Raw genomic sequence first — 23,883 nt, 5'->3', positions numbered from 1 at the left:
TATATAGTTAGGGTATCTGCAAAGGTCTCTTGATTCAGAAACCATTTCTTTAGATTGGAGAATTGTGTACGGCATTCTGCTTTTTAAGAAAAGGTGAGAGGGGAGAATCAGGGAATTGTAGACCAGTTAGCCTAACATGTTGTCAGGAAATTACTAGAGTCCACAATTAAAGATCAAGTGAGTGAACACCTTGAAAGTTTTCAGCTGACCACAGGGAGCCAGCATGGGTTTGTCATTATAGTAAAACTTGACAATTTTAGATACCAAAAAAAAGTTGATTGAAGCATAAGAGTTTCTCGAGAAGTTGAGGAACTACAGAACAAAACAGAATACAGTGCCACCACTGGCAGGAGGGAACAACAGCATAAGCACTTTATAATGGTACTTTCTACTAGGCAAAGGCATTGGAATTCATGACTGATGAAAGCCAACCTAAGAATTAAAGTAACAAGAGGATGTATGTTTTAGACAGGAAGCAGATGTAGATGTAGATGAAAAAGTTAAGATAAGTCTTCATGGCCTTTGAAAAGCACCAAGTCTACAATTAAAGATTTTGTCCATTTAAATTTGACTGGAAGCAAACCAAAATAAAATGCTGATTGACCACCTCAATCAATCAATCATCTGTTGGTCAGTTTAGTCAGAATGCCCTTGCCTAGTTCCATTCTTCCCTATCCAATCTTAGCCAGAACATTTCAAGCAATGGCTTCTCATCCAACCCCATTGCCCCCAAATTCCCAATTGCATCATTGGATCCCACATCTACATGCTGCTACTCAGCTACATTATGGTGTCAGGTTTTATATGTACCCAGCTCTATCTCTTTTGTCCATTGGAGACTGCTTTTCTGATATCTAGCCTTGGGTGAGCCAAGATTTTCTCCAGCAAACCATTGCAGAAGATTAAAGCTATGGCCTTCAATCTACACCACAAAACTGTGCCCATCACACAAATTCCTCAACTGAACTTCCAACCCAATATCAACACCACAAAAGATCATCCTTCCTCCCAAACTCAGCCCAGCAGCTAAAATGCTCACCAACCATGCCCTTATTGCCTTTGGCTTCTTGTTATTCCCACACTCTCAGCCAATCTCAAGTAATATTCTAAAACAATAGCTTCTCAGATTCTGCTGCCCATACGCTGGCCCACAAAAGTCCTGCAGAGGCACCACACCTACCAGCCCCTTAGCTCCCAATACTCCAAAGCCTCACTTAAAATTTTCATCCCCATGATTAAATTCCTTCATAGCCTAGTCTTTCCCCAATTCTTTAAGGCAATCACCACCCAGCCGCCACCACCACCCCCAAATTGGTGGCAGAACAGACACTTACCTAAACCTTACTATTCAATTCCATCACTAAACTTTTCCCTTAGATACCTTTTCAGCCAGTATCACATCCCCCCCCCAAAAAAAATAAGAGCAATAAATGAATGGAGTTGGTGCTGCTGGATGAACACCATTTGTCATAATACAAAATACATTATCTAGGTTTCATAGTAAATATTTATTATGGATGTACATATAAATGATTTTAAGACATCATTGCAAGTGTTACCACTTACAAAAGAAATTGATTTGGAAGCACTTGCTAAAATTAGAATACAACATGCTTATCTTCTGCTATTACGACTAAGTCCAACATTTCAGAAACTTCAAGGTACAATTTTCCAAACCTATCATATGTTTTCTTCAATATTTCACTTGATGAACTTGTTGTAGCATTTGTATCAGTAGTTTTCCACCAACATTGGTTTCATATATAATTTGCAAGAAGCTGCATTTTTCATTAAATTGTAATAGCTTAATACTTCAGTTTAAAAATGGTAAAGCAAAATTCAACACTCTTTAGAAAGTGAAGCATTTCCAATTTACTCATTGTCACATTATTACACTACAGTGCTTGCACTGTGAATTTCCAACTTGTGATACAACACTCCCTATTAAAACAAACCAAGTGGCCTCCAACTCCTTGTTTGCAATATCTGGATTGGATACTGTGTTTATCTCCTCTGAAAACTCTACTATAGCATGCTTTGTAACAGACTCAAAAAAAGTCTAATAAGAACAAAGAATTTAGAAATATTGTAGTCAGTTGGGAATACAGCTTTTTGGGGAATTTCTTCCTTTTTGGCACCTTTTAAAAAGGAAAAAAAAATCAAGTAAACTTGATGCTGGATTTGTATGCTTCAATTGCATCTTCAAAATATTCTTCTATCCAAATCTCAAAACACAGTCCATCAATAGAACAGTAAAATCTCCATATCCTGTAGCAGCCACATCACTGTCCTCTTGAAACGACATTGTTTAGTACCAATCTGTAGCGCTGCTAAGCAAAGACTTCCCAAATATATTTCAGTTATGATCATTATGTGCAGGAAAGGCATTTTTGATCCTAGTCTGGATTCAAAACAGCTTCCAGAGATAAAAAGAATTCAATGTGCATTTCAAAAATGAGTGTTACAAAAAACATTTGACTTTAGTGAAGAATTTAAAGCTTGTAGGTGAGAAACCTGTCAATATTTTTGTCTGCAAATAGGGCAGATATATGCCTACATAATATAAAAATAGCCAACCATCCAATGATCAAGCATTTATCCCGATAACCATACAAAGAACAATTGAACAAGGAAGGGATGCAAAAAGAAAAATAAATGGAGAAAATGGGAACCGACCTTGTGCAGAAAGCCAAATCAGTAAAAAAAAACATTTTAACCATAGAACGATGCATTTGGAATGAACTGCAGCATCCAACAATGAAAAAGCTGAAATATCTAAACATTCCTTTAACCATTTTCCTTGAAAATTAAGCAAACATTTGTGATTAACATATCTAAACCAATAGCACCTCAAAAATGGGGCTTCACATTTTAAAACTGCTGCTCACATAAAATTTCAGAAATAGGAAAGCAAAAGCCTAACTCTCAGCAGCTTCCTACCAGAATTCCCAAACACCATCTTTTGCCTTTTACAAAAGCTACAGCTAAACACATTTACAAGCATCACCAGCAAGCTGGAGGGATTGGGGAGGGGGGTGGGGTGGGGGGAAAGAAAGCGTAACATTTTATTTTAAAATTTTTTTTGCAACTTTAAAAACACAGGCAGAAATTAAAGGCAGAATTACTTTCAATCATGAAGACAGCTACACAAGGATAGGCACAGTGAAGCTCTGCATTCCCACAAATTATTTCTAGAGCAGTGCTCTCTAGCTGTTTATTGAAAGCTTGTTTAATTAAAAAGCTATCAAAACAAAATTAAATTCTTAGATGACATGGGAGGTTTTTTCCCTTCTTAAAAGTAAGTGATTTACAGAAATGTGCGCTGAAAAATTAATGTCCCTCAAAAAGAGAACAGCCAACATCATGATATCCACAACCTAAATAGGGAAAGACAGAGCACCAAGGTGTGCTGAAACTGACCATCTTTTTACTGCTTTTAAATTGTAATTTAAACATCATACAGGAAACACTTTAAACAAAATAGAAACCTAGCCTGCCAGTTTTTACCCTGTTTGTTTAAGTATTTATTAAACAAGAGGCTTTGTCCCAATTCCATTTACTGTGGCCGTGCAAGGCAAAACTGATGCAAGATCAAAGTTGCCCAAAGCACCACTGCTACCAAAATGGGACCAACAGCACAATGTTGCACTTCTGCTATTGACACAAGAAAAACAACACAACACAGCATCAAGGTCAAACATGCAGTATAACAATGCACAAGACTCATTTGCATCACTTTACACACAATTAGGAAAGTTGGATGAGGCAAAGGTAGAAACACTTGAGTGTTACAAGCTGGACCAATCACATTATAGCAGGTGATGTGTTAACACCAGGCAAAGAATCAAGTTTGCGATGGTGGCAACAGATTTTGAAGAGGTTCATTTTATTTCATAAATTTAGCAACTACATGGTAGCATGCCCTAATAGATCAACTTCAGAGAATCACAGAAACAGATCCATATTATCCAGTTTTTTAAAAAAGTACACCATGTATTACACAATATTGTATATGTTCATGATCATCTAAAGCATAAGTACAATCAAATGTATTCCTGTTAGCGTTTTTACTGCTCCTTCTTCGACTTGTTCATTGCATTCTTCGGCAATCTTTGCCCTTTTGTGTATGCATAGTACCAGAAGTTGAGAAATAAAATCAGAAAGCTAACTCCATAAAGCCAAATTATGTAGAGGAAAACTGGATACTGGTACTGGCAGTTTTTCATGAAGAAGAACTGCCCAATATGGACAGTAATCACCACAAACTGGATCTGAAAATGGAGGGAAAAAGCAGCTAGTTAATTGGTTGTAACTAGACCTCTCTAGCATATTTTTAGTCAAAAGCAAAACACTGTGGCTGCTAGAATTACTTGGGTCAAGCAGCATCTGTGGAGACAGAAACAGAACTAACACTTCAGGTTGATGACCTTCTGTCAGACCAGGTTTTTGGTCGATTTGTCTTAAAAGTAGATTCTCTTAAATAGATAAAGCAACATAATTTCATTGGTGTAGTGCCATGGTAACACTCAGAGCTACAAAGGTTTGCAGATGAACCATCTTCAACAGAATTAAACTATAATCTCAAAGAATAATTTGCAACAAGCAAACAAACTCCTCACTCAATGTATTTTAGTGTACTTTAAGGCACTTCATTGTGTAAACAGGTCATTCATTTCAACGCCTTCAGCCAAAATGTTCAACCTGCTACAAATCAGACAGGAAGGACGGATTCCCCTTAAATATCTGACATCTGGGAAATGGAGAGCATGTCAAACTTCATACTGCTGGAAATATGTAGATATGATTTTGGAATAGGATCATATTCAGTGATTCCTGCCCAAATGCTAATATTGTCTGGTCTCCTATGAGAATGACCTTCAGAAAAATTGGGGTGCTGGGGTAGAAGAGGAAGAAAATGGAAAGCAAAAATATATATCTTGTAATATACTCTGCTGAGACACTGTTGTCCCTTTACAATTGAAAGTTCGGCTGCTTTATGAGATCAGAGTGACATTGCTGTAACATAAGCTAACCCAATTGTTTTATGGAGAGAGCAAAAACAATCTTTAAATTAATTAATTCCTTGCTTGTAATATGCTCCAACCTGTAAGTGTATTAGCACAAACTAGCCAAATGACAAAGGAATAATGGTTTCCTTAAGTGGAGTGTTAGGAGATAGTTTACTCAAGTTATATTTGTATTTTGTGGGTGTTAGGAATGAGTTTTAGCTTTAAACTTTAAAGTTCGATTTGTATTTCTGTATCTGTGTGTGTTAAGAAAAGGTCAAGTTGAGTTTTAGTTTCACTTTAAAAGGTGCCTGCATCTCTGAGAGTTTTACGACTGTTGCAGCTAAGTTAAACAAACAGAATAGAGAAACTGGGCCGTTGCCTAGCAACAGGGATTCAGAGAGGCAGGTCCCTCCCACAGACACACACAGAAGAAACCAGAAACAGCAGCTTTACTTGGAAGTTGTTTGAGTTCAGTTGGTTTTGAAGACAGCTGCCAGGAGAGACTGGAGCAAAGGGGACTGGTAGCCAGTCCCAAGCTAAAGAGACCCCAAAATCCAGGAAAGTCCCAAGAAGACCTTCCAGTCAAAGGAAGGGCAGGAACATGGAAAGTTAAGAGTGAAGGGCAGAGAGAAAGGATCCAAGCTTCAGATTTAAAGAGACAAAAGCTGCAGAAAACAGATTTAAAGCGAGACAGCTTGTAAGAGGCCAGAAGGTCCAAAAGAGACAACTGAAGGCCTGTAACCCTTTGCTATAGGCATGTGAAGCAGTGGTACTGTTGACGGCTGAATCAGTGAGTATGTGTGCATGGAAAACAGCTTGAATGCATGTGGTGATCCAGGGGAGAGGAACATTGGAAGGAGAGCTCGAAACCCTGGAGGTGAACCCTTGAGGAAGGCTGAGAGAAAGCATCTGTTTGGGAGAAGATTCCAAAGCAAGTTCTTGGAAAGTGGCAATTGAAAATCCTCATGTGAAAGACTGGTTGGCTCACGGTGTAACAAATATCTGGGGGGAGTTGAGGAGAGATCCATAGCATCTGTCTTGGGTGGCATCTGTCATTTGGTTTCAGTGTGGTGTCTGACCACAGGGTGCCATAGATTTACATAGACTGTGTACCTATTGGGAATATGAGCGTATAAGATAGCTTTTGTAACTTGCAACATCCTTACAAATCTGTATATATCTTTAAAAGGTGTAGTTGTGGGTGAAGGAGTACTGTAATATAGCTCATCTTTTCTTGTTTAATAAATGTTTTATGCATTTGTTAAAAAAAGTTCATTAGCTGTCTTTGGTGACCTGTTCAGTAGCCCCTCTCCATGTATCTAAACGAATAAAGGTTAGGATCTATCAAGCTGAGTTCCACCCTGGGATCAGGTTTGTCCAGTGGTAACCTCAAACGGGGATCATAACAGAAGGCTGGAGGTTTACTACGGATATAGTGCCAAACATATCAATATTGTCTACTGTGTTTTTTTTGTTCAAAACATTGAATTTTACTGTATGGGTTAAGTTTTCTCCGCACATCAAATCGTATAATTCAAATAAAACTTCAATTTAAAGCAGGCTGTATTTCTTGTAAGTCCAAGAAAAACACTGAAGTGATTTTGTTCTTTCCAGGACACTATTTCCACAAATCCTCTCAATAGGAATATTTAAAAAAGCACCAGCAATGCATAATCAAAGTCACAAACTTTCAAATGTGATAAATATTACAGATTTCCCAAAGGGAAAATTAGGCCCAAACACTTGGCTACCGTAGACTAATTGTAACAAGTACAGGAGAATTCAAATCCCACCACAGCACATTATGAAATTTATGGGGAGGCAATGGCATAGTGATATTGTCGCTGGACTAGTAATCCAGAGACCTGGGCTCAAATCCTGCCACGGCAGTTGGTGAAATTTGAATTCAATAAAAATCTGGAATTATAAGTCTAATGATGTTGATTGTTGTAAAAACCCATCTGGTTCACTAAATGTCCTTTAGGGAAGGAAATCTACTATCCTTACCTACATGTGACTCCAGACCCACAGTAATGTGGTTGACTCTTAAATGCCCTCTTAACTAGGGATGGGTAATAAATGCTGGCCTGGCCATGAAATGAATAAAGAAAAAAAATGCATTTTAAATATATGATAGTTTGTGGACTAGCACCAGGCACCTACTGGATTTATACATACACCCAGTTGGGTTATTAATGTCCTTCAAGGAATGGGACCTGTCCAACATACATGTTACTCAGTATCCTTGAGCCAATTATAGATAGTGAATTAATCAACCGCTCATGTCATCCACAACCCCAAGAATAAAAAGAAAACTTACCAATTGAATTGTGGTCATGTACTTTTTCCACCATAAATACTTCTGGTAAGTTTGTCCCAGTGCAGATAACCCATAGTATGTATACATGATTATATGTACAATACAGTTTACAAGAGCATGAAATGTTCCTAGACCACCTGTATGGGGAAGGGGAGAAAGTAAAAAGCAATTATACAAAGAAGCTGGGTAGTCTCTCCAAAGATTGCGCTGGTGCACTTTTAAACCACTTCCCTGGGGGTACACAACAAAAAGTCCGTAGAAACAACATCACAAAGCTTCTACTTTTAAAGATGGTATAGACAAAAATTAACATTACATTAAATAGAACAATATTTTTTGAAAAAGTAAAAAGATCAAGAACAATCTGCTGTGCCAATCCTTCTATTCAAAAATGTTCAAGTGATCCAATGCATTAATGCTCAAGTTACTCATCAAAACAAAAATCAGTGGTTTAACATATTGATGGCATGTTCTCAGAGCAACAACTAGCATGGATAAGTTAGTTCTCTCCACTCCCCCATGCCATATATCCAATCTATTCCAGCATTATTAATTGTGCATCACAGGACAGCACTTCCCAATTTAACTACCAAAGCATGACTACACCACCTAATGGAAGTAATTAGTGAAGATCAACTGACACTTTTCTTCACTGCATTAGTTTTCATGTTGCCATTAGGTGATGGCACACCTTGCACATAGCTACAATAGCTTAACTGTTTCCAGACTGAACTGATCAAAATAAAATCTCCAACAATGATAATCTAAAAGAATGAAACTCCACACTTGTACAAGTTAATTTTCAGTGCCATGAAGGTTGTTTGGCAGGAATTACGACACATCTCAGTTAAAAATATACTTGCGTTGGAATGGATAAATTCTCATTTTTCTGGCACATTTAGCGGCCATCAACGAAGTACAGTAACTTCTCATGGCCCACATATTTCAATTGAATCTGGTGAGATATTAATTCAAGAAGTTTCCGGAGGCCCAGGGTAACTCAGACAGCAACTTCCTGATTTCAGCTTTTAACTGCATGTGCAATCACTGGAAGTTGCACTCACTATATAAATCAGACAGCCTTTTTTTCTTTCATGGGATGTAGGTGTTGTTGGCTGGGCCGGCATTTTTGCCCATCCTTAATTGCCCTCGAGGTGGTGGTGGTGAGCTGCCTTCTTGAACTGTTGCAGTCCATGTGGTTTAGGTACACACACACACACACAGTGCTATTAGGGAGTTCTAGGATTTTGACAAAACGACAGTGAAGGAACGGCAATATGGTTCCAAGTCAGGCTGGTCTGTGCCTTGGAAGGGAACTTGCAGCTGGTGGCGTTCCCATCGATCTGCTGCCTTTGCCCTTCTAGCTAGTAGAGTTGGCAGATTTGAAAGGTGCTGTCGAAGGAGCCTTGGTGAGTTGCTGCAGTGCATCTTGTGGATGGACACACTGCTACCACTGTGCGTCGGTGGTGGAGGGAATGGATGAAGGTAGTGGATGAGGTGCCAATCAAGTGGGCTGCTTTGTTCTGCATGATGTTGAGCTTCTTGAGTGTTGTGGGAGCTGCACTTATCCAGGCAAGTAAGGAGTATTCCATCACACTCCTGACTTGCACCTTGTAGATGGTGGACAGGCTTTGAGGAGTTAGGAGATGAGTTACTTTCTGCAGGATTCCTAGCCTCTGACCTGCTCTTGTAGCCACAGTATTTATATGGCTAATCCAGTTCAGTTTCTGGTAAATGGTAACCCCCAGGATGTTGATAGTTGGTGGGGGGGGTAATGGTAATGCCATTATGCCATTGAATGTCAAGGGAGATAGTTGGATTCTCTCTTGTTGGAGAGAGTCATTGCCCAGCACTTGTGGGGTGCAAACGTTACTTGCCACATTAGCCCAAGTCTGAATTTTGTCCAGGTCTTGCTTCTTATGGGCACAGACTGCTTCAGTATCTGAGTCATCGCAAATGGTGCTGAACATTAATGATTACACAATCAGCAAACATCCCTACTTCCGACCTTATGATAGAGGGAAGATCATTGATGAAACAGGCCCTAGTTTAGGCCTAGAACACTACCCTGAGGAACTCCTGCAGTGATGTCCTGGAACTGTGATGACTAACCTCCAACAACCATCTTTCCTTTGTGCTAGTTGTGACTTCAACCAGTGGAGTGTTCTACACCACCCCCACCCACCCCAGATTCAGCATTGACTCCAGTTTCGCTAGGGCTCCTTGATGCCACACGGTCAAATGCTGCCCTGATATCAAGGGCAATCACTCTCACCTCATCTCTAGAGTTCAGCTCTTTTGTCCATGTTTGAACCAAGGCTGTAATGAGGTCAGGAGCCGAGTGGCCTTGGCAAAACCCAAACTCAGCGTCAGCGAGCAGATTATGACTGAGGAAGTGCCGCTTGATAGCACTGTCGATGACATTTTCCATCATTTTGGTGATGATCGAGTGTAGACTGATGAGGCAGTGATTGGCCAAGTTGGATTTGTCCTGCTTTTTGTGGACAGCGCATACCTGGGCAGTTTTTCACATTTCCGGGTAGATGCCATTGTTGTAGCTGTACTGGAACAGCTTGACTAAGGGTGCAGCTAGTTCTGGAGCACAAGTCTTCATTATTATTGCTGGAACATTGTCAGGGCCCATTAACTTTGCAGTATCCTGTGCCTTCAGCCATTTCTTGATATTAACTGGAGTGAACTGAATTGGCTGAAGACTGGTATCTGAGATGCTGGGGACTTCCGGAGGAGGCAGAGATGGATCATCCACTCGGCACTTCTGACTGAAGATTGTTACAAATGCTTCAGTCTTGTCTTTTGCACTGATGTGCTGAGCTTCCGAATCATTGAGGATGGGGATATTTGCAGAGCTGCCTTCTCTTGTTAGTTGCCTAATTATGCACCACTGTTCATGACTGGTTGTGGCAGGACTGCACAAACCATCCATTGATCAGTTGGAAGAAAAAATGGGTACAGAGGTTATGGTCTGAAATTGTTGAACTCAATGTTGAGTCCAAGTGCCTAACTGAAAGATGAGGTGCTGTTCCTCAACCTGGCATTGAGCATCACGGGAACAGAGGACAGCGTCAGCAGAACAGAATTAAAATGGAAAGTGACTGGAAGCTTGGGGTCATGCTGGGGAACTGAAAGCAGGTGTGCTGCAAAGTGGTCAGTCAATTTTCTTTTGGTTTCCCCAAAAGGGAAATGAGAGTCTATTGGTTATGGGGTGAGGCTCCCAAAGGTAATATTGGGATAGGGATGTTAGGATTTGACAACAAACAGAATCAGATCTTAAATATTTACATATATATATTAAATTTAAAAGAGTTATTAACAGACTGACAATTAAGTGATGGCATTAAGTGTCATTTCAGTGTGCTGTAAACAAGGCTTATTAGATTATACTTGTGAAATAATTTATTGTATGTTTCAGCGTTACCCAACTTCAACAATTGTTCAAATTTGATTTAGTGGTTCAGCCTGTACAATGTGAACCAATGTGAAGTATTTTCTGTGTTTTGGAGTAACAGCAGATTCAGAGAGACAACAATTGAAATCCCCGTATGCAGTGTTTCTGCTGAGTAGGGTAACTGTTAGTTTTGTGAACAAAAACACGCAGTCACAGATTAAAAGCAGTAGAGAATGAGCCAACTGTTGAAAGTATAATGAAGCACAAGACTTCACTGTTTAGTCGTGGGTTCAACATCTCACACAATAAGAGCAAATCAGCAGGTCAACAAGTTTACCTGGAGCAAATTTGACTCCAAACCACCATGTGAAAGACATGATGGTGTGATGATAAACATGAAGGAATGTCACTTGGCTGTTCTTCTTTCGAAGCACAAAGAAGATCTGTGCGGGAAAACAAGAAATGCCATCACAATGTGTGTTGAGTTATTTGAAAATTATTTTACCAATTTACAAGTAATTTATAAGCAAAACTTTTAGTTTTAGAAATGTTAATCGGAGGTCAATGTCAAGATAATAACTTCAGCTCAATCAGAATAGTTCTTTCACAGTTAGAGGCTGGGGTGGGTACACAGCAGGGTAAGAGTTTCCAATCATATATGTATGTTTGCTGAATAAATTTAAAATATAAAAATGTAATGTCTTTTAAGAAATCCCCACTTGTGATTAATTGCTTCCACAAACTTGGCATATCTTTGTATTTTATTCAGTGTTAGGATATGTTGCTTGAAACACTAGCATTTATTGTCCACTTCTGGATGCCCTGAGGTGATGGTAAACCATTCTGAATGAAATGATTTTGGGCTGACATCCTCAAAGAAAAAGAAACAAATGTTACTCCTGTAGTTAAAGTAGGTTTTATTGACACGTTGTGCAGCAACAATTGGATTAGAGATACTGCGATTGGCTTCAAGTATGTGAAAGAAGCCCACACTTCATGAAAGCAAATCTTCCATTAGAGAGAGAAACTATTGCCATAATCCAGAAATAAGTATAATATAAATGGAACAGCCCATTATACTGAATTAATAAAACTGATTTTTTTTTTAGATAAATAATAGACCATCAGTAAATGACAGTAGAATCAAGTGGAATACATTAACTCCAACAAGGGAGCAATATGAAATATGTCCACAAATTGTAGGTTAAGCAGGATTAAAATGGTGCTGGTATAAAGCCAATTTTGAGCTTTATACACAGGATTGTTAATTACACTTTTAGAGGCAGGATTATGGCAGATTTTGGATTCAAGTGGCACTTCCATGACAATTATAAATACTGACCAGCAGCACCATTCGGATCAGAAATGGTCAAGGGTCTTATTTTGGTGAATTAGCGGACTTAGCCAAGTGAATTAGCCAAGGAGATGAAAATTATAACTGACATCTGGGTTTGATGGGGATACAGAGCACATAATAATTCAGGGCACCCCCTCACTATCTTCAAAAATAAAGCATGGATTTGTGTGCATGCACGGGTGGATGGATGTCAGGTGAGTAAACTAGAATGAGGGGTTGATGTTACAATTAGATCAGCCATGATCTTGAGTGGCGGAGCAGGCTCAAGGGGCCGAGCGGCCACTTCCTGCTCCTGATTCATATATTTGTTGCAAATAATTGGGTTGGCTGCCGTGACCCAAGCTGTCAAAGAGGCTAACGATACTTGTGGTCTTGATTTATATCACATTAGGATACTGGCTTCTTCAGAGCCTATAGAAATTTATTCCAGCAAGAGTAGAGAAAATGGACGGAGAGGCTGAAAGAGGAAAAAGTGAAAGAAATTGGTATCAGTTGGGAATTTGCATAAAATCATGTGTAAGTGGTTCTGAACAATAAAGAATCAGATTAATTATAACATAGGAGGTCATTCAGCCTATTGCGTCATGCCAGCTCATTGAAAGATTTTTTTTAGCTCCCCTGCCCTTTCCCTAAAAACCTGTAAATCTCTCTTCATGTGCTCATACAATTCGCTTTTGAAAGCTATGATTGATTTTGCCTTCACCATCCTCTCAGGCAGTACATTCCAAATCTTACCCACTTAATGCATTAAAAAATTTTTTCCTCATGTTGCTGTTGGTTCTTTTGCCATTCGCCTTAATACTGGTGTCCTCTGGTTCTTGTTCTTCCACCAATGGGGAAACTCACTCTCTCCACCTACTCTGTCTAGACCCCTCATGATTTTGAAAACCTCTTATCGAATCTCCTCTCAAGCTTCTCTTCTCTAAAGTTAAGCTCAGCTTCACCAATTTCATCTAGTAGTTTCAACAGATGGTGACCCAGAAAATTTGCATTTCAAATATTTTAAACCCACACAAGGTGAAACCAAAGCAGAACTAACTGGCAGTTTCTTTTTTGGAAGTACAGCTCTGACTAGTGATAAGTGATGAATTTTTTTGGGATGTTTGAACCAATTTGGATTAAATCAAACTTTACTCAGAATTAAATTCATATCTGAAAGGTGGAAGTAGTGGTGTAGTGGTATTATCACTGGACTGGCAATCCAGAGACCCAGGGTAATGCTCTGGGGGCTTGGGTTCAAATCCCACCGTAGCAAATAGCGGGTTTTGAATTCAATAAAAATCTGGAATTTAAAGTCCAATGATGACCATCAAACCATTTGTTGATTGTCGGAAAAACCCTTCTGGTTCACTAATATCCATTAGGGAAGGAAACCTGTCGTCTGCACTTGGTCTGGCCTACACATACAGCAATGTGGTTGACTCTGAAATGTCCTCTCAATACTCAAGGGCAGTTAGGAATGGGCAATAAATGCTGGGCTAGCCAGTGATGCACCCATCCCATGAACAAATAAAAAAAATGCTTGTTTAATGAAGAGTGCAGGAGGGCATGCCAGGAGCAGAACCAGGCATACCTAAAAATGAGGTGTCAACTTGGTGAAACTACAACACAGGGCTACTTGCATGCCAAACAGTATAAGCAGCAAGTGATAGACAGAGCTAAGCGATTCCATAAATAACAGATCAGATCCAAGCTCTGCAGTCCGACCACATCCAGTCATGAATGGTGGTGGACAATTAAATAACCCACTGGAGGAGGGAGCTCCACAAATATCCCCATCCTCAATGATGGGCGAGCCCAGCACATCAGTGCAAAAGGTAAGGCTGAAGCTTTTGCAACAATCTTCAGCCAGAAGTGCCAAGTGATCCATCTTGGCCTCCTCCAGGAATCCCAGTATCACAGGTGCTTGTCTTCAGCCAATGCGATTTACTCCATCTGATATCAAGAAATGGTTGGGCACTGGATCTGCAAAGGTCCTGACAATAGTTGGCCAATAGTACTGAAGACTTGTGCTCCAGAACTTGCTGCGTCCCTAGCCAAGCTGTTCCAGTACAGCTACAACACTGGCATCTACCTAGCAATGTGGAAAATTTCCCAGGTATGTCCTCTGCACAAGAAGCAGGACAAATCCAAACTGGCTAATTACCATCCCACCAATTCACTCTTGAGTTGAATTCCTGAGGTGAGGCGAGAGCGACTGCCCTTGACCTCAAGGAAGCATTTGACCAAGTTGACTCAAGGAGTCCTAGCAAGACTGGAGTCAATGGGAATCGGGGGGGGAAAACTCTCCGCTGGTTGGAATCATACCTAGCACAAAAGCTGGCGGCAACGGTTGTTGGAGGTCAATCATCTCAGTTCCAGGACATCACTGCAGGAGTTCCTCAATAGCGTCATAGAGGTCTACAGCACAGAAAAAGGCCCTTTGGCCCATCGAGTCTGCAACGGTCAAGCAAGTACCTAACTATTCTAATCCCATTTTCTAGCACTAGGCCCATAAGCCTTGTATGCAATGGCATTGCAAATGCACATCCAAATACTTAAATGTTATGAGGGTATCTGCCTCCATCACCCTTTCAGGCAGTGAGTTCCAGATTCCCACCACCCTCTGGGTGAAAAAATTCTTCCTCACATCCCCTCTAAACCTCCTGCCTCTTACCTTAAATCTATGCCCCCTGGTTATTGATCCCTCCACCAAGGGGAAAAGTTCCTTCCTGTCTACCCTTTCTATGCCCCTCATAACTTTATACACCTCAATCATGTCCCCCCTCAATCTCCTCTGCTCCAGGGAAAATAACCCCTGTCTATCCAATCTCTCCTCATAACTAAAACTCTCCAGCACAAGCAACATCCTGGTAAATCTCCTCTGCACTCTCTCTTGTGCAATCACATCCTTCCTATAATGTGGATTCCAGAACTGCACACAATACTCTAGCTGTGGCCAAACCAGTGTTTTATACAGTTCCAGCATAACCTCCCTACTCTTATATTCTATGCCTCGGCTAATAAAGGCAAGTATCCCATATGCCTTCTTAACCACCTTATCTACCTTAAGGGACCGGTGGACATGCACACCAAGGTCCCTCTGATCCTCGGTACTTCCCAGGGCCCTACCATTCATCGTGTATTGCCGTGCCCTGTTTGTCCTGCCCAAGTGTAATACCTCACACTTATCCGGATTAAATTCCATTTGACACTGATTAGTCCATCAGACCAGCCCATCTTTATCCTCCTCTAATCTAAGGTTATCCTCCTCACTATTTACTACCCCACCAATTTTCATGTCATCTGCAAACTTACTGATCAACCCTCCTACATTCAAGTCTAAATCGTTTATATATACCACAAACAGCAAAGGACCCTATGGAACCCCACTGGACACAGGCATCCTGTCCACAAAAACATCCCTCAGCCATCACCCTCTGCTTCCTGCCACTCAGCCAATTCTGGATCCAATTTGCCAAATTGCCTTGGGTCCTATGGGCTCTCAACTTCGTTATCAGTCTCCCATGCAGGACCTTATCAAAAACCTTGCTGAAGTCCAAGTAGACTACGTCAAATGCATTGCCCATCATCTACACACTTGGTCACTGCTTCAAAAAATTTAATCAAATTGGTCAGACATGACCTCCCCTTAACAAAACCATGCTGACTGTCCTTGATTAATCCCTGCCTCTCCAAGTGTAGATTAATTCTGTCCCTAAGAATTGCTTTCAATAGTTTCCCCAGCACTGAGGTTAGACTGACTGGCCTGTAGTTCCCTGGTTTATCCCTTCCTCCCTTCTTGAATAACAGTACTACGTTGGCTGTCCTTCAGTCCTCTGTCACCTCTCCTGTGGCCAGAGAGATATTGAAAATGATTGCCAGAGCCCCTGCTATCTCCTCCCTTGCCTCACTCAACAGCCTGGGATACATTTTCATCCGGGCCTGGAGATTTATCTACTTTTAAGCCTGCCAGACCACTTAGCACCTCCTCCCTTTCTATGCTAATTTCTTTAATTATATCACAGTCCTTTTGCCTGATTTCCATACCCAAGTTGTCCCTCTCACTTGTGAATACTGACACAAAATATTCATTTAGAACCCTACCTACATCTTCCGGCTCCAAACACAAATTACCACTATGGTCCTTAATGGGCCCTACTCTTTCCCTAGTTACTCTTACTCTTAATGTACTTGTAAAATAACTTTGGGTTTTCTTTTATTTTACCTGCCAATGTTTCTTCATGCCCCCTTTTTGCTCTCCTAATTTCTTTTTTAAGTCCCCCCCTATACATTCTATACTCCTCTAGGGCTTCTGCTGTTTTGAGCCCTTGGTATTTGCCATAAGCCTCCCTTTTTCTCTTTATCCAATCCCATATATCCCTCGACATCCAGGGTTCCCTGTATTTGTTGGTCCCACCCTTTATCTTTACTGCAATATGTCGGCCCTGTACTCTCCCTATTTCCTTCTTGAATGAGTCCCACTGCTCTGACGCAGATTTACCTAAAAGCAGCTGCTCCCAGTCCACTCTGGCAAAATCATATCTGATCTCATTAAAAATCGGCCTTCCCCCAATTTAGAACTCTGATTTCTGGCCCATCCTTGTCCTTTTCTATAACAACCTTGAATCTAACGGAGTTATGATCACTATCTGCAAAATGCTCCCCCACTGATACCTCTACCACTTCATTCCCTAAAATTAAGTCCAGGACTGCCCCCTCTCTCGTAGGACCTTCTACGTACTGGCTTAAAAAGCTCTCCTGGATGCATTTTAAGAATTCCGCTCCCTCTAAACCTATCAGACTATGACTAACCCAGTTAATGGTGGGGAAGTTGAAATCCCCCACTATAACTACCCTATTATTTTTACACTTCTGAAATTTGCCTACATATCTGCTCTTCTATTTCTCTGACTGTTTGGGGGCCTATAGTACACTCCCAGCAATGTGATTGCTCCTTTTTTGTTTTTCAGTTCTACCCATATGGCTTCATTTGAGGAGCCTTCTAAGATGTCATCCCTCCTTACTACTGTAATTGATTCTTTGATCAATATTGCAATACCCCCTCCTCTTTTACCTCCTTCTATCTTGCCTGAAGACCCTATATCCTGGAATATTGAGCTGCCAATCCCTCCCCTCTCTCAACCATATCTCTGTGACAGCAATGACATCATACTTCCATGTGTTAATTTGTGCCCTCAACTCATCTGCCTTATTCGTCAGACTCCTTGCATTAAGATAAATACCTTCCAACCTTGCCAAGCTCCCTTGTGCCTTAACTAGCCTATAATTTCTATGCCCTCCAGAGTCACTTGCTCTCTCTTCTAATTTTGGCTGTGCATCTCCCTCTGCTGAACCTCCTCTCAGGATCCTATCCCCCTGCCAAGTTAGTTTAAACCCTCCCGAACAGCAATGGCAAACCTCCCCACGAGGATGTTGGTCCCATTCCGATTCAGGTGCAACCCGTCCGCCTTGTACAGGTCCCACTGCCCCCAGAAACAGTCCCAAAGTCCCAGAAATCTAAAGCCCTCCATCCTGCACTCTCTCTCCAGCCACACATTCATCTGGACTAACCTTCTATTTCTATACTCACTAGCGCATGGCACCGGAAGTAATCCAGAGATTACTACGGAGGTCCTGTTCTTTAATCTGCTTCCTAGCTCCCTAAATTCTGTTTGCAGGACCTCATCCCTCTTTCTACCTGTGTCGTTGGTACCAATATGTACCACGATCTCTCTCTGTTTGCCCTCCCCCTTTAGAATGCCCTGGAGCTGTTCAGTGACATCATTGACCCTGGCGCCAAGGAGGCAACATACCATCCCGGGGTCACGTCTACAGCTGCAGAAACTTCTGTCTGTTCCCCTTACTATCGAGTCTCCTACCACTATTGCTTTTCCCCACCCCCACCCCCCTCCGCCGTGCAGCTGAGCCACTCTCAGTGCTATGAGCGTGGCTGCACTCCCCAGGGGAACCATCGCTCTCACTGTTTTGCAACACAGAAACGGTTCTCAAGCGAGATGCACCCTGGGGATTTCCTGAGTACCTGCCTGACACCTTTCTTCTGACTGATGGTCACCCATTCCCTCTCTGTCTGCACTTCCGTAAGCTGTGGGGTGACCACATCTAAAAATGTGCTATCCATGAAACTCTCAGCCTCGCGGATGCACCTCAGTGCCTCCAGCTGCCGCACAAGCTCCGAAGCTTGGAGCTCAAGTAGCTGCAGCTGGTGGCACTTACTGCACACGTGGTCGGTCAGAGCACAAGGAGCGTCTAGGACTTCCCACATGTTGCAGGTGATACATAACATGGGACTGAGTTGCCCTGCCGTGCCTCTAATTGAAAAAAAAACCCTTAAATACAATAAAAAAACATTAAATTATTTATGTACTTTAAATAAAAACTAGAACTCTTACCTTTCCTTAGCTTAATCTATTTTAAACTGGAGAAAAACACTTACCCACTACTCACCAATCAGATCTCACCTTTGTGCTGATATCACTTTTTGAAGCTTCCCTGCACTTGCGCTGGTTCTGATCTCTCCGCTGCTCTCTTGCACTGTCTTGTGATGTTACCCTTGTTATTTTCAAGAAGAACCGACTGCAGGACTCTCTTCCCAGGCTGCTTCACCGTAATGCTGACTGCAGGACATGCTTCCCTCAGCCCAACTTGTCCTAGGCCCAACCATCTTCAGCTGTTTCAATGACCTTCCTTCCATCATAAGGTCAGATGTGGGGATGTTCGCTGGTGATTGCACAATGTTCAGCACCATTCGTGACTCCTCAGATACTGAAGCAGTCTATGTCCAAATGCAGCAAGACCCAAACAATATCCAGGCTTGGGCTGACAAGTGGCAAATAACATTCATGCTACACAAATGCCAGGCAATGCCCATCTCCAGCAACCATCACCCCCTTGACATTCAATGGCATTACCATTGCTCAATCCCCGCCCACCACTATCACCATCCTGGGAATTACCATTGACCAAAAACTGAAATGGACTCGCCATATAAATACTGTGGCTACAAGAACAGGTCACAGGCTGGGGATTCTATGCAGAGTAACTCACCTCCTGACTCCCCAAAGCCTGTCAACCATCTACAAGGCACAAGTCAGGAGTGTGATAGAAAACTCTTCACTTGCCTGGATGGGTGTAGCTCCAACAAAACTCAAGAACCTTGACACCATCCAGGACACAGCAGCCCCCTTAACCCACAAACATTCACTCCCTCCACCACTGATGCACAGTAGTAGCAGTGCGTACCATCTACAAAATGCACTGCAGGAATCTCATCAAGGCTTCTTAGACAGCACCTTTCAAAGCTACAAGCACTACCATCTAGAAGTGGAAGAGCAGAGGACATATAGGAACACCACCACCTTGAAGTTCCCCTCCAAGTCACTCGCCGTCCTGACTTGGAAATATATCATTCCTTCACTGTCGCTGGGTCAAAATCCTGGAACTCCCTCCCTAACAGCACTGTGGGTGTACCTACACATGGACTGCGGAAGTTCAGGGCGGCAGCTCACCACCACCTTCTCAAGGGCAATTTGGGATGGACAATAAATACTGGCCTAGCCAGCAACACCCACATCTCAAATGAATAATAAGAAAACTTATTTCTGCCCGGTGACTGAACATTAAAGAAAAGCACTGGAATTCCATGGCTTAGGAAGGGAAGATTGTTATGCGGCCCTGATAGGCTGGGGAGAGACACACACCATTTGGAAAAGATCCAGTTCTGCATTTTGACAGAAGCAACTGCAAAAGGGGTATTGTCATTCTGCAGGTTCCCATCAGAAATCCTGTCTCTTGTATCCCATAGAAAAATACAAACACAGGAAGTAGGAGCAGGAACAGACCAAATGGCCTGTTGAACCTGCTCTGCCATTCAATATGGTCATGGCTGATCTTGGGCTTCAACTCCACTTTCCTGCCTGCTCTCCATATCCCTTAATTTCCTGAGACACCAAAAATCTGTCTATCCCAGCCTTAAATGTATTCAAAATTTGAAATTCTCTACCCCAGAGGGTTGTGGATGCTCTGAGATCCACAACCCTTTGAGTGAAGTAATTCTTCCTCGTCTCAGTTCTAAATTAGTGGTCCCTTATCCAGAGACTGTGCCCCCGTGTTTTAGATTCTCCAATTAGCAAAAATAATCTCTTAGCATCTACTCTATCAAGCCCCTTCAGGATTTTTTTAGGTTTCATTGAGATTGCCTCTCATTCTTCTAAACTCCAGAGAAAACAAGCCCAATTTGCTCAGCCTCTTGCCATAGGGCAACCCCTTCATCACAGGGACCAATCTAATGAACCTTTGCAGTCCTGCCTCCAATGTAAGTATAATCCTTTCTTAAATGTTGAGACCAAAACCATACACTGTTCCAGATGCAGTCTCACAAACCCTGTACAAGTGCAACAAAAAACTCATTTATTCTTGTACTCCAATCCCTTTGCAATAAATGCCAATATGCCGCTAGACCTGCATGATGCACATGTGGAAACCCAACCCACGATACACCTTTCCTCATGGCAAATGCAAAGAATTAATGCTTCCCATTCGCAAACTTGCAAGTTTGAAGTCAACAGTTTTTGTGAAATAAAAATTTTTAGGTTTGAGGCAGGTCAAGCTTGCATCGGAAAGTCCCAACCCTCCATACTGCTGCCAAGAGAACTGGGCTCAAGGAGTTTCAGATCAGGTTTCCCTCACCCACGTAAGCAAATCAAGTATTTGATTAAATACATGTTTTTTTAAAAATCCTAAGTAGGCTTGTGAAAGTTTAAAACAACATTAAGGAATTGGTCAGGTTGCACTGAGACTAGTTAAAAGTGAGAGGGGGGAGAAAAAGCAGAAGAATGCTATTATGAACTGGCAGTGTGAAAAGACAGAGGAACTCTATAAAAGGAAGCTGGATGTGCTAGCGTATACACTCTAGAAGGCGTAACATATCTGTAAGATCTTTGCTTCAATAGAAGAGAGAGCCCTTTTGAATAAGTAAAGGGTTGCTTGAAAATCAGGCATTTTTAAAATTAGCTGAATTTTAAAGAATTTGCATTGAAGAGTGTATTAAAATATTTAATTCAAGGTAAAAATTCAACATTTTCCAGGGAATTTCCCATTCATGTGTACTGATTTCCCAAAACAATTGAAGGAGTGTTGTGCATTATCGCAGAATCATTACAGCACAGAAGGCAGCCGTTTGGCTGATGAAAGTGTCTCATGCCCCCATTGCTTCTTTTGCCAATTAACTTAAATCCATGCCCTCTCATTCTCAATCCTTCCACAAGTAAGAACAGATTTTCACCATCTACTCTCTTCTGACCCACAATTTTGAATACTTCTGTCAAACCCCCTCCCAAACTTTTCTTCTCAAAGGAAAACAGTCCCATCTTCTCCAATCTATCTACGTAACTGAAGTTCATCATCCCTGAAACCATTCTTGTGAATCTTTTCTGCGTGCATTCTAATGCCTTCACATCTTTCCTAAACCATTACCTACAGCTGAAGTTACAAGGTCCATGTAACTACTTGTCTTTTAAGTTGTTATCAGCTTTGATTCAGTTTCTAAGTTGGCATGTATGAACATTCTAAAAAAAACATTTCTTTGGTCGCCCCAGGCCATGCATCATTGTCATCTACACAGTGGGGAATGGTGAGCTATTCCTCTTTCTTCAAAAATGCTACTGCAAGCCAAATACTGGCTGGAGTGTGAAACAAACCCTGTCTTTTTCTAGCACTTTGCCACAGCTGCATGCAGAAGAGCAGAAATTCAGTTCGAGAGCGCAAGAGCAATTGTATGACTCAGCATCATGACTTCTCTTAGGGCATATTATCTTAGATTTATATACTATAAAACTAAGGTTAAATGTTCATGCACAAGAAACCTGTTTCAGGACTAAACATCAATATTGCTCCACGTAGGGGAAGACTGGTACCAATACTTCATATTGTATAAAAGTTTGCAGCAATTAGACTATGTTCAAGCATTTCCTGAGTTGATGCAATGTCAGCATTTATTTTATGTCCTTGTGTTTATGGGTCAAATGTCGGCACTGGTTGTAGTTGCAAAAGCCCAGACACCAATTTGTGTGCCACAAGATGTGAACAGAGGGGTCCTGTAAGCAAGTTACAGCTTTAGATAACAGCATACAATTTTTAATACAACTTCTATTGAAAACTTTTAAAGACACTTAAAACACATCTTGCTACAACTTAATAGCTAATTGTTGCTATAAAAGGTCTGATATATATTTCTACAAGATTTATAAAAAGAATCGAAGGTGCCAATGTCAAGATACAAATAAAGTTTCAAATCTGCTTGATGATACTTACAGTGTCCAATAACTCGATAAACTTTGATATGTAAAAAAGCCAGCATGTCCAGGCCATCTAGGACAAAAATAATGATACATCTTAGTGCAGCCCATCTACTTTCTTCCAGATGAAGAACTTTGAATTGATACAGCCTCCTTGGGATGTCTAAAAAGGCTTTGCAAAATGACATTACATTTGAGGTGTAGCCACAGTTATTGTGTATAAATTGTCTATAAGTCCCTGAAACAGTAAACAAACAAAATAAATCATAAAGTCTGTTTGATGCTCATGGTTAAGGGATAAACTTTGCTTGGGGCAGCAGAACTGGAGTCAGGGAGGGTCCCAGAGGACTGGAAAATCGCTAATGTAACCCCCCTATTTAAGAAGGGAGTAAGGCAAAAGACGGGAAATTACAGGCCGATTAGCCTGACCTCGGTCGTTGGTAAGATTTGAGAGTCCATTATTAAGGATGAGATTTCAGAATACTTGGAAGTGCATGGTAAAATAGGGCAAAGTCAGCATGGTTTCATCAAGGGGAAATCATACCTGACAAATCTGTTAGAATTCTTTGAGGAGGTAATGAGCAGGTTAGACAAAGGAGAGCCAATGGATGTTATCTACTTGGACTTCCAGAAGGCCTTTGTCAAGGTGCCGCACAGGAGGCTGCTCAGTAAGATAAGAGCCCATGGTGTTAGAGGCAAGGTACTAGCATGGATAGAAGATTGGCTGTCTGGCAGGAGGCAGAGAGTGGGGATAAGGGGGTCCTTCTCAGGATGGCGGCCGGTGACTAGTGGAGTTCCGCAGGGTTCAGTGTTGGGACCACAACTTTTCACTTTATACATTAATGATCTAGATGAAGGAACTGAGGGCATCCTGGCTAAGTTTGCAGATGATACAAAGATAGGTGGAGGGACAGGTAGTATTGAGGAGGCCGGGAGGCTGCAGAAGGATTTGGACAGGTTAGGAGAATGGGCAAAGAAGTGGCAGGTGGAATACAATGTGGGGAAGTGTGAGGTCATGCACTTTGGTAGGAAGAATAGAGGCACAGACTATTTTCTAAATGGGGAGAGAATTCAGAAACCTGGAGCACAAAGGGACTTGGGAGTCCTAGTCCAGGATTCTCTTAAGGTTAACTTGCAGGTTGACGCAGTAGTTAGGAAGGCAAATGCAATGTTGGCATTTATTTCGAGAGGACTGGAATATAAAAGCAGGGATGTGCTGCTGAGGCTTTATAAGGCTCTGGTCAGACCACATTTAGAATATTGTGAGCAATTTTGGGCCCCATATCTCAGGAAGGATGTGCTGGCCCTGGAGAGGGTCCAGAGGAGGTTCACGGGAATGATCCCAGGAATGAAGGGCTTAACATATGAGGAACGTTTGAGGACTCTGGGTCTATACTCGATGGAGTTTAGAAGGATGAGGGGGGATCTGATTGAAACTTACAGAATACTGAAAGGCCTGGATAGAGTGGACGTGGGAAAGATGTTTCCATTAGTAC

General features: G+C 41.5%; 1 protein-coding gene across 1 annotated transcript in view; it reads right to left on the bottom strand.

Moving 5' to 3' along the window:
• Positions 1-1,484: 1,484 nt before the first annotated feature.
• Positions 1,485-23,883, bottom strand: part of elovl7a (ELOVL fatty acid elongase 7a) — a 36,005-nt gene continuing 13,606 nt past the window's right edge. Inside the window, exons 4-7 of the mRNA XM_078549310.1 lie at positions 22,404-22,460; positions 11,073-11,178; positions 7,330-7,466; positions 1,485-4,271 (exon numbers count right to left, since the gene is read on the bottom strand). Of these exons, the coding sequence (XP_078405436.1) occupies positions 4,068-4,271; positions 7,330-7,466; positions 11,073-11,178; positions 22,404-22,460 (504 nt within the window). The 3' untranslated portion in view covers positions 1,485-4,067. The remainder of the gene's footprint in view (positions 4,272-7,329; positions 7,467-11,072; positions 11,179-22,403; positions 22,461-23,883) is intronic.

Source organism: Cetorhinus maximus, chromosome 1, assembly GCF_964194155.1.
Source record: "Cetorhinus maximus chromosome 1, sCetMax3.hap1.1, whole genome shotgun sequence".
In the NCBI taxonomy this organism is placed as follows: domain Eukaryota; kingdom Metazoa; phylum Chordata; class Chondrichthyes; order Lamniformes; family Cetorhinidae; genus Cetorhinus; species Cetorhinus maximus.
Note: the sequence above shows the minus strand (reverse complement) of the source record. Positions and strands in the feature narration are given on the sequence as shown.